The following is an 18,321-nucleotide window of genomic DNA, read 5'->3' as shown; positions in this document are numbered from 1 at the left end:
CACCACCGTCGCAACTCATTGGCCCCGACGAGCAAGATTTTCAGGAAATGGGAAGTTGGGAGCACTTTTGCAACGGAAGTTAGGGTAGAGTCTGGGGAAAGAACCTTGCAGGACTGGTAGTTGGGAGAAGCTTTTGGGTGGTCATTGGGGTTGACGGGAGCCCACCTGTCTGGGGAACGGTGCTAGAGGTATTTAGGGGAATGTTGTGTACTAGCAGATGGAATTTTCCGAACGTGCAAAAAGCCCAAACATCCAGGGGCTGTTAATGAAGGTACTTGGTTCTGTACTTTTGACTGGCACACTGGCACACTGGCACACTGGCACACTGGCACACTGGCACCACTGGGTACTTGACCCTAAGAAATCGCTCACGTGGCATCGTGAAGTGGTCGCGTCATGATGGTGCCGAGAAAGGGTCCATTTGCGCCCCTCGGTCCGCATCACTTTGTTTTGGCAAAGGCAGAACGATTCCGACTACTATCAACCTCAATAACATATGCCAGTGCCCTCGCGATCGGCACCTCTGCGTTCAATATCTGAATTTCTATTTTTCGATGATATCCTGGAACCGCATTGGCAGCCACAAGTTTGCGCCGATGGGCCGTCGAACGCCTCTTCACCATGTCCGGCGCAGTCGTAATTCTTTCGTCCTCCCCTCCACAAACATTCGCCCGCTCTCCCACCCCCGATGACACTCTATCTCCATTGCGGTCACCACGTGCCCTTTACACACTCAATCCGGCCGATGCAGAACATTTTAAGGACTCCAGACGGACTAGAGACGGGTTCTCGAGCGGTTACAGCAGTGCACGTACCTTGCTCACAAGGGTTACCGCTGAGAACATCCCTATCCGGTCTCAGCCAAAAGATGGACTCAAGACCAAAATCTTACAGCATTCTGAAGATCTTACCGGAAAACCACTCAAAGCAGCAAAGCCTGCCGAAAAGAAGAAACAAACTCTAGCAGAGGAGCGATCCAAACATTTCAAGTCCACACAGTCGCCTCCTCCAATGCCGCTCCCAAGCCACGGGGGCTCGCAGGCGACCAGAGCGCATGATATACAACCCTCAGGGACAGAAACGAAGTGTATCGGAAACGAGGGCAACTCAAATGAACGCGAAAGCCTCATCGACTTATATTCCAGCCCCCTGTCCTTAGAGAAGGCCATTCCGAGGCGCATGGATTGGACACCTGTCAAGCCGACTGCGCATGCCTTGGAGACACAACATTCTGAAGATCGAGTAGTGGGATTTACCAATGATCTCATGGACTTTTATGCCTATGCCCCCTGTGCTACAACGGCTGTTGGGACAACTACAACAACTGACGCAAATGAAACGCGGCTGATTAGGAGAAGAATCGACCTTGTCATGACCACAGAGGCAAAACCTTCACCATCCCCGTACAACCCGCAACCTTACAAAGACCTGGTGAGATGTGACAAAGTCGGAAGGGCAAAGCCCGCACCCAAAAAGCCTCTCACAATCACGGGACTGGCCACTTCGAACTACAATGACGGCCGACGGATCGATAAGAAGTTACCGCCTATGCTGGAATATCTTACAGCAACACAAGTTGGTGCAAACACCGAAGGAGACTCCACCATTGAGACCAGTTCGAAAACCACGAAATCAAAAACTACAAACAAGAAAGCACGGCCAACCAAGAAAGCAGCGGCCAAAACTCGATTGAAATCTCCTACGTCCGCAATAAAGACCACTCTGGAGCAACCGTTTCTTTTTGGCCCAGCGAGTCAATTGGCTCGGGACGAATCGCCTACACTGACGCGGGATACGGTGGAAGCACTGAGGCGCTCGGAATGCTTCTCTTCTGACCCCATATCACCATCGTTGACACAACCCGCTTCGATTGAGTCAGCTTCACCTATCTTCTGTCGTGGTACGAGCCGATTTGTGAAAAGAAGGAACTTGTGGGCTGCGGCTGGTCGAGACGAAGATAATGCTTTGCTGCAGGTCGACTGTGTCGACCTTACTGATTCACCTGCTGTTCGCCTAGCTCTTGCCGGAAAAGACGTCCTTGTTCAGCCTGTCGACCGGGACCACCCAGAGGCAAACACTTTCGAGAATGATGTACCAATACTTACCAAAGCGTCATTTCCCAAAGTTGGAGAAGCCGGGTCTCTGGTCGACATCGACGATCTTGTCACGCCCAGCCGTCCAACACCTATCCATACGCCTGCACAAACAGGAGTCAGGCTATATCATACGTCCCGAGCACTCAAGCAGCCGCAGAAGGGAGCCGATATTCATCACAAGGACGACAAGTTACATACGAAAATAAAGGATGTTGCAGCGAAACTAAAGCCATCTATGCCATCCTACGTGGGATTCTCCGATCACGAACTTAAGAAACAGATATCTGCGTACGGCTTTAAAGCTGTTAAGAAGCGAGAGGCGATGATCGAGCTTCTCGAACGATGTTGGGAAAGCAAACATGGTCAGCAGCAGGAACATGATGGTGACAATGCCTCCGATGATGTGATGACCCACGCCGATTTACTCAGTAAGATTCACGACGTCTCCACTAGACCAGCTCCAAAAGTCAAGAAGCCTCGCGCGAAACGAAAATCCGAATCCGACGACACAAACAAGACTAAGGAGCCGAAGAAGAGGAAGAAGGTAGCAACCGAACAAAATGGTCCTGCCCAAAAGGGAGGGAAAGGCTCTCGGAAACGCATGTCAAAGGCGCCGACGGATGAGAAAGTTGTGGACGTTGATGATTTGGATGATGCTCATCAGCAAAACATCGGAGGCCACAATCAGGGAATCTCTCGGGCACAGGAACAGACAGCGACCCCGAGACTTGAGACTGGAGATGCAACTCAGAGACTCATCACACCACCACTAACGGTGCCGCAACCAAGTTGCACTTCTTCGCAAGGTCGCGAACCTTCCCGTGCTCAGGGCGCAGACCCAGACTCCAAACTGGACAGATGTCCAGTTGGAGGTCTTAGCCTTACGCCTCAAGACACTCCTACACCAGACATTCTGTCACAGATACATGCTGCTATCTATCACCGTCCAGAGACTCGGTCACTTAACGAGAATCCTCGAAACCATCAAATATCGCCAACCTGGCACGAAAAGATTCTCATGTACGATCCGATTGTGCTGGAGGAGCTTACGGTCTGGTTGAATACAGAAGGCTTTAAGGCAATAGGAGAAGATCGCGAAGTAAGCCCGATGGAAGTCAGGAAGTGGTGTGAACAGAACGGCGTGTGCTGCTATGGAGTGGCAGGAGGATGGAGAGGTAGGGGTCGCCGACAGGATGCTGACTGAAGCACTTTTCACTGAATAGAGGTAGCAATTCTCATGGTGCTGAAAAAAAGGTTGGCAGAGAGTACTTAACAGGATGTTATGAACAGCGAAGGGGTTCTTTGGTGAAATTACGATTATCCCTTGCACTCGGCATCTAAGGAAATAAATGCAGGCTTTGGATAGGATGCGCGTTTTAGCGGTAACGGTGAGAAGATTAAGTGATTAGGATAGTGTACCCAGTATGTATTACTTGGTACCATATACGAGTCTTTGGAGTTCGGACAATGCGAGTAGATCAGCTACAGTGGAGATCATCCCCGCAACTTTCTCTGCTCATGTTCGCTAGGCCAGCGGGTGGCGTGCGATGTTCAATGCGCAGACGATCATCACAAACCTGCGCTCTGGTGGTAGGTAATGAATTGATATGCGAGCGGTTCAATGCAACTTCTTACCACGGACCAGCAGCTTCCCCTGCTTCTCTGATCAACCCCTCGCTCGCTGTTCTGCTTTGTCAAGGGCTATTTCCAGCACTTGACGGGACTCTGGAGAAGCAAATTACAGGCTTTCTTCCCGGTGGTCAGAATATGTGTTTGGGCTAAATTGCATGGTTGTGTCTTTTGCTGAAGTGACAGGAACACCGTCGATTGACACAGTTCATTTTGAAGATGCCATCGATTAGGGCCACGAGCGCGACTCTCTTCTCTTGAAAGGATGAGCCTGAGTAGTGTCCATCCTAGCCAGTCCGCATCCCCAAATACCTCTACGAGTTTTCTCCCACCGCCTCGCCAAATTCGCTTCGTCTCGATTGATGGCCAACCGCACACGAAGAGGAGGCGAATCAATGCTGCTTGTCTGACGTGTCGCAAGAGGAAGACGCGATGCTCAGGCGAGCGGCCTGAGTGTAAAACTTGCACGGATAACAAACATGTGTGCTCTGGCTATGCCGACCGTCCCAGCCGCAGGGACGGCGAGAGACTTGATGAGGACGTTGAAGAAGAGGCCGACTCTGGCTCCTCCACGCCCCAAAGGCAAAGCCGAGATGTGGAAGTCACGACAAAGCTGCGGGCGAGCTCAGAGAAAGAAGCGGACAACAAGCAGAGAGAAGATGCCGGAGAAATGATAAGTCCTTCAAGCAATCACACTGGCAGCAGCGTGGCCTCTGCGAGAAATCGGGTCCCCTATTTTCGATATTTTGGGCCGACTGCGATCGTGCCTGGGTTCAAGCAGATGGTGGTGCAGGTTAAAGACCATAGACCAGGCTTGCCTTCGGCCTCTGGAGAATCTCCAGCGGCGGGACAACAGCTAGATGGGAACTTTGCTGTTGGCCATGATCGCGTGCGCATTGGGATGCCCTTTTATGATGCTACTGATCCGGAGCAAAATGCTCCTCTGATCACTCATCTTTGCGAAACATTCTTCACCCATCTCGGGTGCAACTACCCTTTTCTCCAGCGTGACAGATTTCTTCGAGATTTGGAGGAGAAGAAAGTGGATGCGATCCTGGTCGACGCTGTCTGCGCCGTTTCGGCGCGATTCTCAGGATATCCGCTTCTTTGCAAATCCAACGACCCCTCCATCCCACTGGACGCCGAAGGAAATGTTAGGAGAGCCTTTCGAGGACAACCCTTTGCTCAAAGAGCCATGTCAGCAGTGATAGACACATTTTCTTGCCCAACCATGGCTGTTGCTCAAGCCTGTCTACTCCTTGCCTATGAGGAGTTTGGCGTAGACCACGATAGTGGTTTATGGATGTACCTTGGAACGGCTATTCGCATGGCACAGGACCTCGGAATTCAGAAGCTCGAAGGTCTACAGCTCGAAGGGCGGATTGGGCCAACTCCAAAGACTGCTAAGCACAGTCAACAAGGTAAGGCAGAGGAGCAGAGGAGAGCTGAACAGCAACAGAAGCTGTCAAGCAATCTCTACGAACAGGAGAGTAGCCAACTGGACGACCGAAGGGCCAGCGAACAGGAACGAATCGATACCTTCTGGGCCATCTTCTTTCTGGACCGAGCTGTCTCATCAGGTGTTGGCCGTCCGGTCACTCTGCGGGACAAGGACATCGAAATCTCCTTCCCATATCGAGCCGATGACAAGATGATCAATGGATTCCCCGATCCGTTCCCTGCCATGATCAAGATTGTTCACATGTATGGACGAGTTGCGGACGTTCTCAACAACATAAAGGAAGTCAGCCAGGTAACACCAGACGTGTTGAACCGGTTGGCAATCATGGAGAGAGATTTGACAGGTTCGCTTTCGTTCTCTTATTGACCCTCTGCTAGGCTGAGCTGACCAAGCTAAGGCATATATCAACGCTTGTCACCTAGACTACATTTCAATGCCACCAATTTCCAGCATTATGTCAAAGCGGACCATGGCACCAACTTCATTCTACTACATTTCTGGTTTCATACCTTGATCGTGCTGCTTCACCAACCGACTCTGCTGCACTCGTTCGAAGGACGCATCCAACAGTTGTTCCCCGACAGCAGAGAATTATCCATGTCATCGGCAAAAACCATCGCGGATATCCTGGCGTTTGCAGAGCTGATTGACGTAAAGAGCTTCATCGGTAACCCTTTTACAAGTCAACCGATGTATGTTGCGGCGTGCGCTTTTTTGGCTGAAGCTGCTGCTCATGCCTCTCAGCCGCCGTCTCGAGCGACGTCTCCGCCATCAAATGGACATACGCCTCGGTTGAAACAAGACGTGATTGCTCATAGGACGCATAACACAGTCTCTGCGCGCCATACACTTCTCGCTACCGCTGCAAATCAAAACTATCAGCGGTGTTACAAGGCGCTGAAAACTTTGGATTCTTACTGGGCTGGTTGTCGCTATATCTTGACGGCACTCGACCAAAAGTCAAAGGGGTTGATGGATCCATTGCTGTTTACTGCGGATGATGTTGACGGAGAAATGCCATCAACAGAGCCTTCGTTTACTACTCCCGGCTGGCGACGAAGCACCTCGCTCGCCGCTTCACTAGGAGCTTACGGCAGACTGAGGTCGCTCAAAGCACTGTCGGGCGGCGGACCAATATCTCCTTCGATGGATCTCAGTAACGCAATTGGGTGGTCGTTGACGGGAACGGCCAACTCCCTAGCCCCGAACCTTAGCTTCCTGTATCCGACCGGAGGTGAAACTGCAAAGGCACCACAGGGGGGCTCTTCGGGGAAGGAACAGGACGAGACGACCCAGGGTTCCATGGCTACGAGAAAATTCGAAGCGCAGTGGCAGAATAGGAGTGTCTCCAATTTTCAGGACACGGCCATCAATGATCGGTTGGGACAAGCCTCTCCCGCCGAAACCTCGACCCCTACCAATAAAGTGTCATCTGTGCCTTACGATCCAGTATCAACGGCTGATGCAGATTTGTTGCTTGGACTTCACTCGCCATATACCACCAGTTCGGCTCCCAGACCCGTCCAACTCAGCCAACCTTCGAACGCCTATGGGTATTCACAACAAGCGCAACGCTATGCCGGTTCTTTGAGTCGCCAGCAACCAATTACTGACGCGCAAAGCCAAGCCTACAGCGACATGCTGATCGAATCACAAGATATCGATATGAGCTCTGGGCAGCAATTCAACTTTGATTTTCCAGGGGGCGACATGATACCCTGGTTGGAATATCTGCCACAGGATGTTTTGAGTTACTTTACAGAATCTCAACCAGGGACATGATTGCCTGAACTTTCCGCTATGGACGACTAGACTGGTGTCATTCCGAGATGGCATGTTCGTTGTATCTGCTCTGTATCAGCGTAAATGCCCTCCAATGGAACAGGCCAACCGAAATAGAAATCCACGAGCAATATGCCCCAAGCTCTGTCAAAAAACTTGACGGGAAACCAGTCATCAGCATCACACGACGTCATACAAAGGCAGAAGGGCAACTTGCTAATGATGGATACGCTTCGCCTAACAGAGCAAACTGCTATCGCTGCTTTTTTTAGTCGAGAGACTCTCTACGCTATAAGCGGCTAGTTATTTCTCCCTCTTGGGAGACTCGGCGTCCACAACCGGCCAACAAATGACGCTGTTTTTATTTCAACGTCTCTCCTTCCCCCGAGTACAGGTTCGGGGTGATTCTCCACTCCACACCTGGTTACCTACTAGTAGGTACTTATCAAGATGAGAGGACACGTCGAGTTCTTCAAGAGCCCACGAAGACGCAGCGAACACGACCATTCCCTTTCAACCAGGAGGAGATGGGGGGATGACGGTGCCCTTTCAAGTTTGTCACTCACCTAAGTTTCCCTAAGGCAGGTAGTCAGGCAGGTATGGAAGTCTGCAAAGCTACCTGGCATGCACAGACCTTTTGGTTCGCGGGATATGCAGACAGAGGGACCTGACAGAATTCTTGACACACATGACCTCTCGAATCACAGATCATAGAGACAGACATGACACCCACTACGGGTTTGACTTCCCAAAGGACGAGGTACGAGCTGATGGGAGTGGGTGAGTGGGTGGGTGGCGCATTTCAAGCGAGCAAAAAAAGACTTTCAAGGAACTAAGCCTGCAGTTTAGTCTTCAAGGGAGGGTCAAACTCGTCCCAGTCCCACGCTCTCTCCCCTGTCGCCTTACCTGTCTGTCGGCCTGTCTGTCCACTTGTGTCTCTCTTCTGTCTGTGGCAGGGCCCGCGCGGCCCGAACTCTCATCCCACCCCACGCGCGGCACACGGAGGTACAGAGCTCAGTTGCTTCGAGTTCGTCTTGGTTCTTTTCTTGCTCCTCGTACCCTACAATTTGAGCAGGAGGCCGTTTTAAATGGGAACAAAACGGTTCTGAAAAAGGAGAAACATACAAAACAGCTTCCTTTCGGGTTTTTGAAGCGAAAAAGACCGCAGCCGAGGGAGGGATTCATCAAGATGCTGCCAGCAGGCACACAGAATTTGGGAGCTTCTTGACAGCCCCGCCGCCTGGCCACGCATCTGTCACGAGCCAGCCGCATATGATCATCCCTTCCCTTTGCTCCCAATTCGACCGGCCACTCTGCAAGGTTCCTGGGTCTGATCACGCGGGCCTCTCTCGCCAGGTGGTAGGACATACGTTCTGCGGGACTCTGTCCACACCCCATGACAGTACGTAACCGATAAGGAGAGGGCGCCAATCACGCTCCCCAAACACCGCAGAGACAGGCTCTGGAGCTTCTGCGTCTGTGACACGGTCTTTGCTTATTGCGTGGGGATAGTATCAGGGTGGTTCTACACGGTGGAAATCTCCTTACTTTCGAGTTTTGGGCTGGGAAGAGATCACCAGGGCTTGGACGAGGGAAACAAAGGGTATAAAACGATGCTCCTCTTCTTTCTTCTCTCCTCTGATCTTTTCTTCCCTCATCACCACTCTGCAAAGAACATCGAACAATAGAAAAGACAAAACATACCTTTATCAAACCCAATATCAACAAGTCAACAAGACTTTTTCCAAGACATCCCTTCACAATGGAACCACACTGCAGCACCTGCCAACACGGCTCTGGCGAATGCAAGGGTTGCACATGCTGCTCCGTATGTATTTTTTTTCTTTTCCTGCCACCGTCTGCGACACATCCCAGACAAAAGTATCGTTGCTGATGTTGTTCAAAAGCATTAAATTTCTTCCATCGACATATCCCTAGTTCTTGACGGGCGCGGTGGAGGAGGGCTGGTCGTATCATGGTTTGCGCTGCACTGTCACCAGTCAAATGATATCTCTGAGCTGTGGGCTGGAGATCAGCGTGAACGGGTCACACACGTCAAAGGATTGTGGGATGTCTCTCTCTCTCTCCCACACGCGATGGAAATAGCAATCAGTCCTAGATAGCAGCAACGGTCAGCAATACATCGTCTAGTGTCTGAAGTCTTTGTCTCATGCATAAGAATTACCATCCCACGGACCTTTTGAGTGAAGAGTCCTGGAAACGGAGATTTCCTTGTAGTGTCAGCCATGAGATCCGCAATGCAATACAATCACACGTGGTGGTGTCGACCGTCAAGGCCCCTGCTCGCTTCGTTACCTGTCTCATCAATGTCTCTTTTGCTCGCTCACTGTCTGGCCGCCTTCCGTTCCTGCCTGCGCCTGCACCTGCGCCCTTCCATCAGAAGAATTCCGACGAATAGAATAGGTCCAGTTCCCACGACACCTTTTCAGGCGGGAACCCTCCATCCTGCGTCAGTGCAGTAGTTCCATGGCACCTGTTGTCCTCTTGAATCACTTGAAGCCGTACTCCCGTACCAAGGCTTCTGTTCAACAAAGTCCATGCCACGTTCTTTGGTATCACATCGCTCTGGTCCAACTCTTCCTAGAGGCCAAGGGGCTGCACTCATGCAGTGTTACAGGGACAGTGTAGCCTGCACCGTCGACACATGAGTGAGACACTGCTGATTCCCTCGACAGTCTCTTGTGTTCTGCTCTCCAAGGATGGACATATGATCGAATCTCATGCAGCAGCCTAACCTTCGGCCAGTAGAAGGGGGCCACGGCACCGACACGTGTCAGGATGATGGCACGGCCAGGGGTGAGAGGATGGTTTGGTTTGGCAGCCATGTGCTCATTGCATGGCTTGCAGATGTTGTAAGCTCCTGTCCCTCTCTTTAAATCTTCCTGGTTGGCTGGGGAGTCGACCGCCGCGTTGGTAAAGGCTGTCGATGTGGAAAAGAGTGGCATGGCTTTGTTAAGTCCTGTCGTTAGGCAACTGACACAGGTACAGAGACGCCGTTTCATGTTCCAAACTGCATGTGGAGTGACAGATTGCATTGATGCTGGATTGAGCTCGGCTTCTAGCTGACTATCGCAAGTAGTACGCTAGGGCATTCTTCACTGTCGTCGCCCTCTTACCTCCGATATCGTGGAAGGAGGAATTGACGTTCCTCTCTGACAGTCGATTGAATCGTTCTCTTCCTCATCTGGCCCTTGCTGTTTGGACAAGGGAAACAACATGCCGAGGGTGCAGCTGCTGGACTATCCGATACGAATACCTCCTTTGGTCCCGACCTGGGAGACATGGCAGCGGCTGGTGTAGGAGTAGGATCGCCTTCACGAAGAACTTGAGAGGAATGGGGTCTGGTATGGTCAAGCTCCTGTCTGATACAGTATTGCTGCAGCTCATTGACTGTGTCTCCACAGATACATCGCATGCATGACCTTGATGGTCGAAGGCATTACGACATATCCCCAGAGAAAGACATAAAGACAAAGGCCAAATACCTGGACAACAGAGGCAAGGGAGAGGGGAGAGGGAAGAGAAGAGGAACAACGACCATGAAACCCATCGAGGCGCAGGGTGCTTTGTACATATGTACCTATAGCCTCAGGGGGGACGCGACCTACACAGGTCTTGCTGAGAAGGAAAATAGCAGGGGGATACCCGAAAAAAGTGAGGACCTTAAGATCCCCCTTCCCGTCCTTTCTCCTTCCCCCAGTGATTCAACAGCATTATTGGACTTGTCATGAATCAGGAACCCTCTTTTCCTCTCTTCGACCAGCGCACCAACCACAACTGCATGCGATTTACTGAGCTAAGACCGATTTCGCTGCGAACCCTGGTTGTGTGTCAAGGACAAGAGGGCAATCAACACGAGGTATGTACTATGTACTCTGGCGGTGTGCTAAAATTTGGACGGCTGCTTGTCCCTGGCGGAGGTCAGAGAGTACGAGTGAGTTACTACGCTGATCACAATGAGAGACGCGAGAGAGAGAGGATAATATGGCCACTCTCTCTGTGAGCAAGCTCGTCATGGATCACGTTCTCCTGCGTCGGCACTGTTTGATACTCAATGGAGAGGATCTCTCTCTTTCCCTTTCACACCTCCCAGTCTCCCGTCGTACATGCATGCATACATACAGCAAAAGACACAACAACATGCGCTCATACCATCGCCGTCCCTTCGCTATCTTGCGTCAAGGCAATTACTCCGAACCCAGCCATCTGTGGTAGCTGTGATAGCTTCAGGTCGTGCAGGTGATGAATCGCAAAGTGAGGACCTTAAAGACCAATCAATTGTCCGTAAAATGGAATCCGAGAAAGGAAAGCGGGTTTAGGCCGTAGGCGGCACGGCTCGACACACTTTGCCAAATCGGGGCATGTGTGGAAAAAGCAGCAAGAGGTAAAGCACTCAGTAAAACTCGAGTACAAGTACAAGGAGTTGAGGACGAGGATGACTACGGCTATGAGTACGAGTGGGTGATACATGTAGGCACAGGTAGAATATACGCAACACCTACCTTCCCACCTTGGATAGTCACTGCTAGGTGGTATACGAGTCCCGTCGAATGTATTCATTAAGTACCGAGTATATACATGCCGTGTATTTGTCGTATTACCCGAGGTACCAGCCCTAAGCGGCCACACGGCCCATCTGCCTATGCTCTTCTATCCGTACTCGGTACTCGTACCATGTAATACTTGTAGGTACAAGCAGTGCATCGCGAACCAAAAAAGCAGCGATGGCAAACCCACCCGAAAAAGGACAAGCTGGTTTGCGGTGATAGGTAGATCCCCGATCGATTGAAACACCAAGTTTGGCGAGTCCAGCGGAATGGGGAAAGAAAGACAAGGTCAAACTGTCATATCTGCCTGTGACCCCATTGTCTAAATACGAGGTGCGGACAGATGGATGGATGGATGGATGATGTGATCAGACTCAGACTCAGACTCAGGCTCAGAGTCAGGGTCAGGGTCAGACACTGACTAGTATGGCCCGTACGCGGTACGAGGTACCGAGTACATACATACATAGTAATCAATCACGTCAAACTCAACTCCAGCCGAGTGTGTATATAGATCGGAGACTTCCAGACTTTAGGTACATTAGATTTCACCTTCCAGTCCACTGGATCTACCATGTGACACCCATATATACACATACACACACAGACATGGATATGCTTGGTATTTCTCACAGACGTGGAGTCACTGTAATACTGCGACAACACATATACCAATATACCAGATTTGGGAACGACAATGGAGTGACTCACTTCTCATTGCGCCCAGAGGCCTTTCCGGCCGAGGTGAGACGAGAGGACTGGACACACGGCGCTGATGGTCCATCAATCACATCTGAACAACCTTACAACCTCCGCAGTTGACGTGGCTGCAATCTCTCCCACACACACATGTCTGTCTGGCACAACCATCGTATGTAAAGCACCCGCTCGTCGACGCCGCACCCACATACCCGATTCAACAGAGACCGAAGACCAAACATCTCTGCTCCCACGGCGTTCATGAAGAAGTCCGCCTTGTTACCCGGCAGTGAAGACTCTTCAGTTGATTGTTCAACCACCGACACCGCTCCCGCAGCATCTGGTTTTCATGCTTCAGTGACTCGGCGTGGAGGAGGAGATCCTTGACTTGTTTCTCCAGGTCCCTCAGATATTTCACCCTCCGTTGCCGAAAGGCACGTTGGGCTTGTCGGTTCTGTATCTTGCGTTTCTCCTCGCTCGCGGAGACCGCATCTGCCCTCGTCGGGCTCGTGCCACCGCTATCGCTGTCGGCAGCTTCGCTTCGTTGGCCTTCCTGCCCCTGCGTCGGTTCTCCTCCGCCGACTGGGATCACCCCGTCACCAACTTGGCCAAGTCGCAGTCCGTGTGGCAGCTCGTCGCTCATGTAGGCTGGAGTTGAGCCTTTGCTTGGAGGATGTTGGCCCATGTGCTCAGGGATCGACATGGGAGATGCAAATTGGTGAGTGGTAACTGCACCCGAGCCCCAAAATTCATCACATAGCCCATAATCTTGCTGCCACATGTTTGCTGCCGAAAATTGACGGGGCCATTGACCAAAGGCTTGCTGGTAAAGGGGGTGGAAGCCGGGGAAACTATCGATACCTTCTCCATGACCCAGAATCTGCCCTTGCGGAAACGCTGGAAGGGTCGACGTGGAGATTTGTGGATAACTCGAGGCCACTATCGTTGTCGTGGGCGGCGCAGACATGGTGCTCCGTGATCTAGGTGCAGAGGTTTCTTTGTCGACCTGGGTCGATATGGTGTGCTGAGGAGCAGGCAGTCCTTTCTTTCAACCATATTTCCAGGGGCCAACAGAATCAAACGGTAGTATGCTGACGGGGTCGCTGCCTAGCAGAGTGGTTAGAGACTCGGTGACCCTTTGGATTTGGAAACTGACACATCTGTTGGACATGCCTGTTGGTTGTCCTGCTTACCGACATGAATCGCTCTTAGAGCTGACATCTGAACAGCCGCAGGTAACCTCTGAGGCCATCATCCTTCATAACTTTTCAAACTGAAGGACGCCCTGCCGTCAAAACATGTGCTGCTTGACAAACCGATGGCTCATTGAGATATAGCGGCATGAGGATTGAAACCCTGTACAACAATGATTGAGATCAGTAATCCTTTGACAGAGGAGGTTCCTGGATGGTCCGCCTATCATGGGCAGCGAAAATGCCACAATCCCATAAAATATCCCCCGCTAGTTGGGACGAGGCTTCATATCACATAGACACATTGGCTAACTCACTGTCTTGAGTATCCACAATCTCGCTTCCTGAGCGACGTATGGCATGGTATGTCCACTTCGCTTCGTAGCAGCCGCCTGGAGTCGAATGGTATAACTGGTCTGGACATCGCCAAATCAGTGGCAGGCCTAAGGTTTGGGAGAAAGAGCTGAGCATCGAGCATTGTCTCGTGAATGGGGTCGCAAAACATCTAAACGGTAAGGCTGGTACCTTCGTCCGCTTCGAGGCGAGATATACCAACAACCTCAACAATATCCCTGAGGTGAAGACTCTCAAGCTAATAGTCGAAGAATGGCCTTGCCTCGAGATACGGCATGAATATACTCGCACAGATGCTCAATTTCTGACCAGGTTGTGATGCCAGACAGGAAATTGAATGTACCCTACCGCCACAGCACTTAGATTGACTCCGACCTGAGATCATGATCGACCCTTACTATGCCGAGATGAAGCTTTGCGCCCTAGGCTTGGTACAAGCGCTGAGACTCCAGGAACCCCATCCGAGCGACATGGACAACAAGGGAATAGAGGTGGCGGAGGTCGCGGCCGCAGCGGCCGTAATCAATCGCAAGGCCTCCCAGCTGCTTGTTCTCGCCCCCTCGCATCTGCCTGTTTTTCTCGCAATGTGCCACAAAGAAAACATTGTTCATGTCAAGTCGCAGAGTCCCGAAAAGGTGAGGCTCGGTCCATCTGTTTGGCCGTGAATGTGGCTTTGCTGAAACCGAGGTAGTCCCGGTATCCTGAAAGTAGTAACCGCGCTGCCGCGGTCCCCCTCATTTGTAACGGTCAAAAGACCAGGATAAGAAAAGGCCAGTCTCTTGTCGATGGTTTGATGTACGCTTCAAGTCGAATTGATCAGAAGAGTTGTTGGGTGCGAAATGGCGCCACGCTGGGCCAGGTTCATCCATCCAGAAGCACCAGATGTAAACAGCAAATACCAACCGACTGACGACAAGATCTTTAGATCTCCATTCGGCCCATTTCCCCCAACACCCAAGGATCTGAATGTGCATGAGCTGTGCTTTCCGCCTGATCAACCTTTGCCACCAGACTATGACCTGTTCATCGATGCTGTGACCGACCAAAGGATCACGCTCCATCAATTTTATGAGAGAGCCTGTGCATTGGCACGAGTATTTCGTTATGATGGGCCGAATCCTTTGGGATTGACCCGCTCACCAGTCGACGACAACGACAATGGAGAGATCCTGGGTCTCTTTTCCCGCAACAACATCCACTACTCGATGTTGGCTCATGCGTGTTTTCGTTCCGAGCTGGTGTTTGGCGGAATAAGTCCAGCATCCACCTCGTACGAGCTGTGGCATGTTCTGAGAAAGATGCAGATCACATCGATTGTATGCCACGAGACGCTTCTTCCCGTCTTGCACGAAGCTATCAAACTCGGTGTCGACCCGGTCAACGACAAGCTCCCCCTTGTGCTTGATCAAAGAAAGATCATCGTGCTGGCCGATGATTCTTCCTTGGATTCTGTCGGGGGTTATCCAACTGTAGAGTTCTTCATCCGGCGTGGCTTGCAGATGCAGGAGCGCAAAAGAAAACTGATTGGTGGTGAAAAACTGTGTTACTTGTTCCAATCGTCAGGCACGTCTGGTTTGCCCAAGGCGATGATGATTTCCCACAGAAATGCCATCCATAGCGGTTTACAAAGCACCGTAACAGCGACCATGACTGCACTGTTCAACCGAGTCGAACCGCTGACACACCAAACACAACTTGGAATTGTCCCAGCATACCATTCTTACGGCATGATCACTTGGATCCTGCGCGTCAATCTGGTTCCCTCGACCAACATCATGATGTCCAAATGGGATATCGAACTCGCCCTGAAATGCATTGAAAAGTACAAAATCACAGTCCTACCTCTGGTTCCTCCGGTTGTGAGACAGCTGGCGCAGTCTCCACTGACTGACAAATACGACCTATCATCGGTGGTCAGCTGCTTCAGTGGTGCCGCGTATCTTCCGCCCGAAGTCGCATACAAGCTTGCCCAGAAGCTACCCGTGAAATCCCCCATCCCCTCTGGTTATGGTCTGTCGGAAGCCGCATCCATTGCGGCACCCCCTATCGAAGGTATCTTCGGCTTGAAAGCATCCGAGCCGGGGACAATCGGCTACCTTCTCCCGGGAATGGAGGGCCGAGTCGTTGACCCGGATACCCTACAAGATGTGCCGAAGGGTACCAAGGGCGAGCTGTGGGCAAGGGGAAATGTTGTATGCATGGGATACTTTCGAGATCCGCAGGCTACTGCCGAACTGTTCGCGGAGCCTGGCTGGCTCAGGACAGGAGACCTTGTTTTGCGTGACGCCGAAGATCGAATTCATTACCTTGATCGTCTGAAGGAGATGATCAAGGTGAAAGGATTGCAGGTGGCCGCGACCGAGGTGGAAGATACTCTGCTTGAACACCCAGAGAAACTTGTTACAGATGCATGTGTCGCCGGAGTCGATAATGGTCGGGGGGACGGAAGTTTGTTTCCGAGGGCATGGGTGGTGCTGAGTGCCGAAGGAAAGAAACAAGGTGCAGCAGCAGTGATCCAGAAGTTGAATGAGCATGTCGGGCAGCGCTTGAGTAAACACAAGCATCTTGCTGGAGGAATCGAAATCGTCGACTCGGTGAGTCTAAAACCCAGTGATACTAGGGTTTCTACTGACCATCATCCTCTAGATTCCAAGGACACCATCCGGGAAGATGTTGCGAAGAGAGATGAGAGACGCTTATCATCGCCGCATCAAGCAAGAAGCCGCGGGAAGTAAATTATAAGTTGATCCTTGCCATGACTGCCATAACATTGCATCTGAGACGACGGAGACGAGAGCTCTCAGCTGCACAGTAGAGAACCTGAACGCGCATGGTAGATCCTTTGATTGATCAAAAGTTTCCATCCTATTTCGAGAGGACTGACGTTGACGTCGGTATCGCGCGCAAAGCCTCATTTTAAGCACTTCACAAAGTCTTGGGCGATGTCCGTAGTTGGGAGCCCAGTACCAGGTTTGCAGTGTCCAGTTGGTCACCTCAAGGCCTCGTCCATGTTCGTTCCAGACATGTCTGCGTAGTCATCAGCAGTTTAGGCCAGACAGTCATCGTTTGTGCCGTGTGGTCATTCTGTCGGGGCAAAATTCTCGAATCAATCCTGAGTCCAATTCCACAAATAGCATCATACTCCAGTGCGCTTTAAACCTCATTTCAAAGAGAACTTCAGAGGACACTAGTGTGCTTGTCTATGATCTTGATCAATCATAATGGGCAATCCTTGGGAGAGCGGGTCTTATGCATGTCAGACCCGCTTTGAGACGAAATGTGGAGGAATAACAAGAACGTATCAGTATATAAACTCACCTGTAGTTTCGCGGAACTACGAGGTCTTCCCATGCTGGCTTGAATTTGAGCGGTGCAGAGTCGTAGCATCTGCATCTGTGGAAAACAGTCTGAAATCATTTCGTGGCAACCGCTATCAAGTCTCAGGAGTTTAGAAGCTCACGTCCAAGCGCACCACAACATACCAAGCTCGTAGACAGTTGTTGCCTCTGGTTTCCAAAGAGATTGGTTTTGCATAAATTACACCCGAAGAGGTAGTATGGCTGGCGGGAAGAGGCACAGGAAGAAGGATCCGGTAGAGTGCGCCGATGCAATATAACCAAAGCATAGAAAGCAAAGGTGTTGCAGAGCCTGGGAGATGAGGCCGTGATACACGATCACAACGCACCCTAGTGGCCAAACTCCTCTCTAATCTCACGAAGAGATGAGGAAGGAGGGATCACAGCCGCCGCCTTCTGGTCGACTGGCAAGCCTGCTAATGGTGGCAATAACCATGGCCCAAAGCCCCGTAGACGGCAGTTTTCTCTGGATGGTCTCCCAAGACGAAACTCACTGGATAACGTCAGCGTAATCATCAGCATCTTGCCGGATGACAAAAGGCATGCGCCATGCTCGGAACCTTGTGGACAAATCCGAGTCTATGCGCAGTTAGATCTTCAGGGTGTCATCTGGCGACAGAGCGAACCGAGGCACCCAGTGTTGGGCTTGCAAACGGAGCAAGGTGCCAGAGGGAATGCTGTAGTAGGACTAGCTCGACTAGCTTAAGCCTTGGGCAGGAAGCCTCTGAAGGTCTGCCTAATCTTGTCCCGCCACCGCTCTTGACATTTCTGGGTTCGTCTTTACTGTCGATGTTGTACTTCAACAAGGCCAAATGAACATCGAAAAAGTCGACGACGATGCAGAGGAGATCATGAGCGGTGAAGAAGTCAACAATGAGGGGTTGCTGTCGTGGTCAACGCAGGAGACCATAGTTGCAGTGACGGATGTTATGTCGGGCTTGTGACTTTTCATCATCAGGCAATCAACGCTGTGCTGCAGTTACTGTACCCACAGTGAGGCGGCGCGGAAGAGCAGACGAGAGCCGCAGAGGCGAAACCGCACCATCGCAAGTCGACAAACACCCGGGATGCAGGGAACCGAGTTTCGTGAGTAAGGACAAAAGCCAAGACGGGTTTGCAGGCACTCATGCCGAGGGTCGTGATTCGGTCGAGCTGGATGCAGAAATGATTGCGAATGCCCAA

At 51.4% G+C, this 18,321-nt stretch overlaps 4 protein-coding genes across 4 annotated transcripts; 3 read left to right on the top strand and 1 right to left on the bottom strand.

Moving 5' to 3' along the window:
* Positions 1 to 621: 621 nt before the first annotated feature.
* On the top strand, positions 622 to 3,319 carry AYO21_03964 (hypothetical protein; the record flags this gene model as incomplete). The annotated part of the gene is made up of 2 exons (XM_022653937.1): positions 622 to 3,195; positions 3,260 to 3,319. The coding sequence occupies 2 exons, from the start codon at positions 622 to 624 to the stop codon at positions 3,317 to 3,319; spliced, it is 2,634 nt and encodes an 877-aa protein (XP_022513681.1).
* Positions 3,320 to 3,990: 671 nt separating this feature from the next.
* AYO21_03963 (hypothetical protein) lies at positions 3,991 to 6,969 on the top strand (the record flags this gene model as incomplete). Its single annotated transcript, XM_022653936.1, has 2 exons — positions 3,991 to 5,530; positions 5,585 to 6,969. The coding sequence occupies 2 exons, from the start codon at positions 3,991 to 3,993 to the stop codon at positions 6,967 to 6,969; spliced, it is 2,925 nt and encodes a 974-aa protein (XP_022513680.1).
* A 5,526-nt stretch (positions 6,970 to 12,495) lies between these two features.
* On the bottom strand, positions 12,496 to 13,203 carry AYO21_03962 (hypothetical protein; the record flags this gene model as incomplete). Its single annotated transcript, XM_022653935.1, has 1 exon — positions 12,496 to 13,203. The coding sequence occupies one exon, from the start codon at positions 13,201 to 13,203 to the stop codon at positions 12,496 to 12,498; it is 708 nt and encodes a 235-aa protein (XP_022513679.1).
* Positions 13,204 to 14,166: 963 nt separating this feature from the next.
* Positions 14,167 to 16,525, top strand: AYO21_03961 (hypothetical protein; the record flags this gene model as incomplete). Its single annotated transcript, XM_022653934.1, has 4 exons — positions 14,167 to 14,418; positions 14,475 to 14,578; positions 14,643 to 16,377; positions 16,430 to 16,525. 4 exons carry the CDS (start codon positions 14,167 to 14,169, stop codon positions 16,523 to 16,525), a joined length of 2,187 nt encoding a protein of 728 aa, XP_022513678.1.
* Between the last annotated feature and the right edge of the window lie 1,796 nt (positions 16,526 to 18,321).

This window comes from Fonsecaea monophora (assembly GCF_001642475.1).
Source record: "Fonsecaea monophora strain CBS 269.37 chromosome Unknown Scaff21, whole genome shotgun sequence".
In the NCBI taxonomy this organism is placed as follows: domain Eukaryota; kingdom Fungi; phylum Ascomycota; class Eurotiomycetes; order Chaetothyriales; family Herpotrichiellaceae; genus Fonsecaea; species Fonsecaea monophora.
This window is presented reverse-complemented; position numbering and strand designations above follow the sequence as displayed.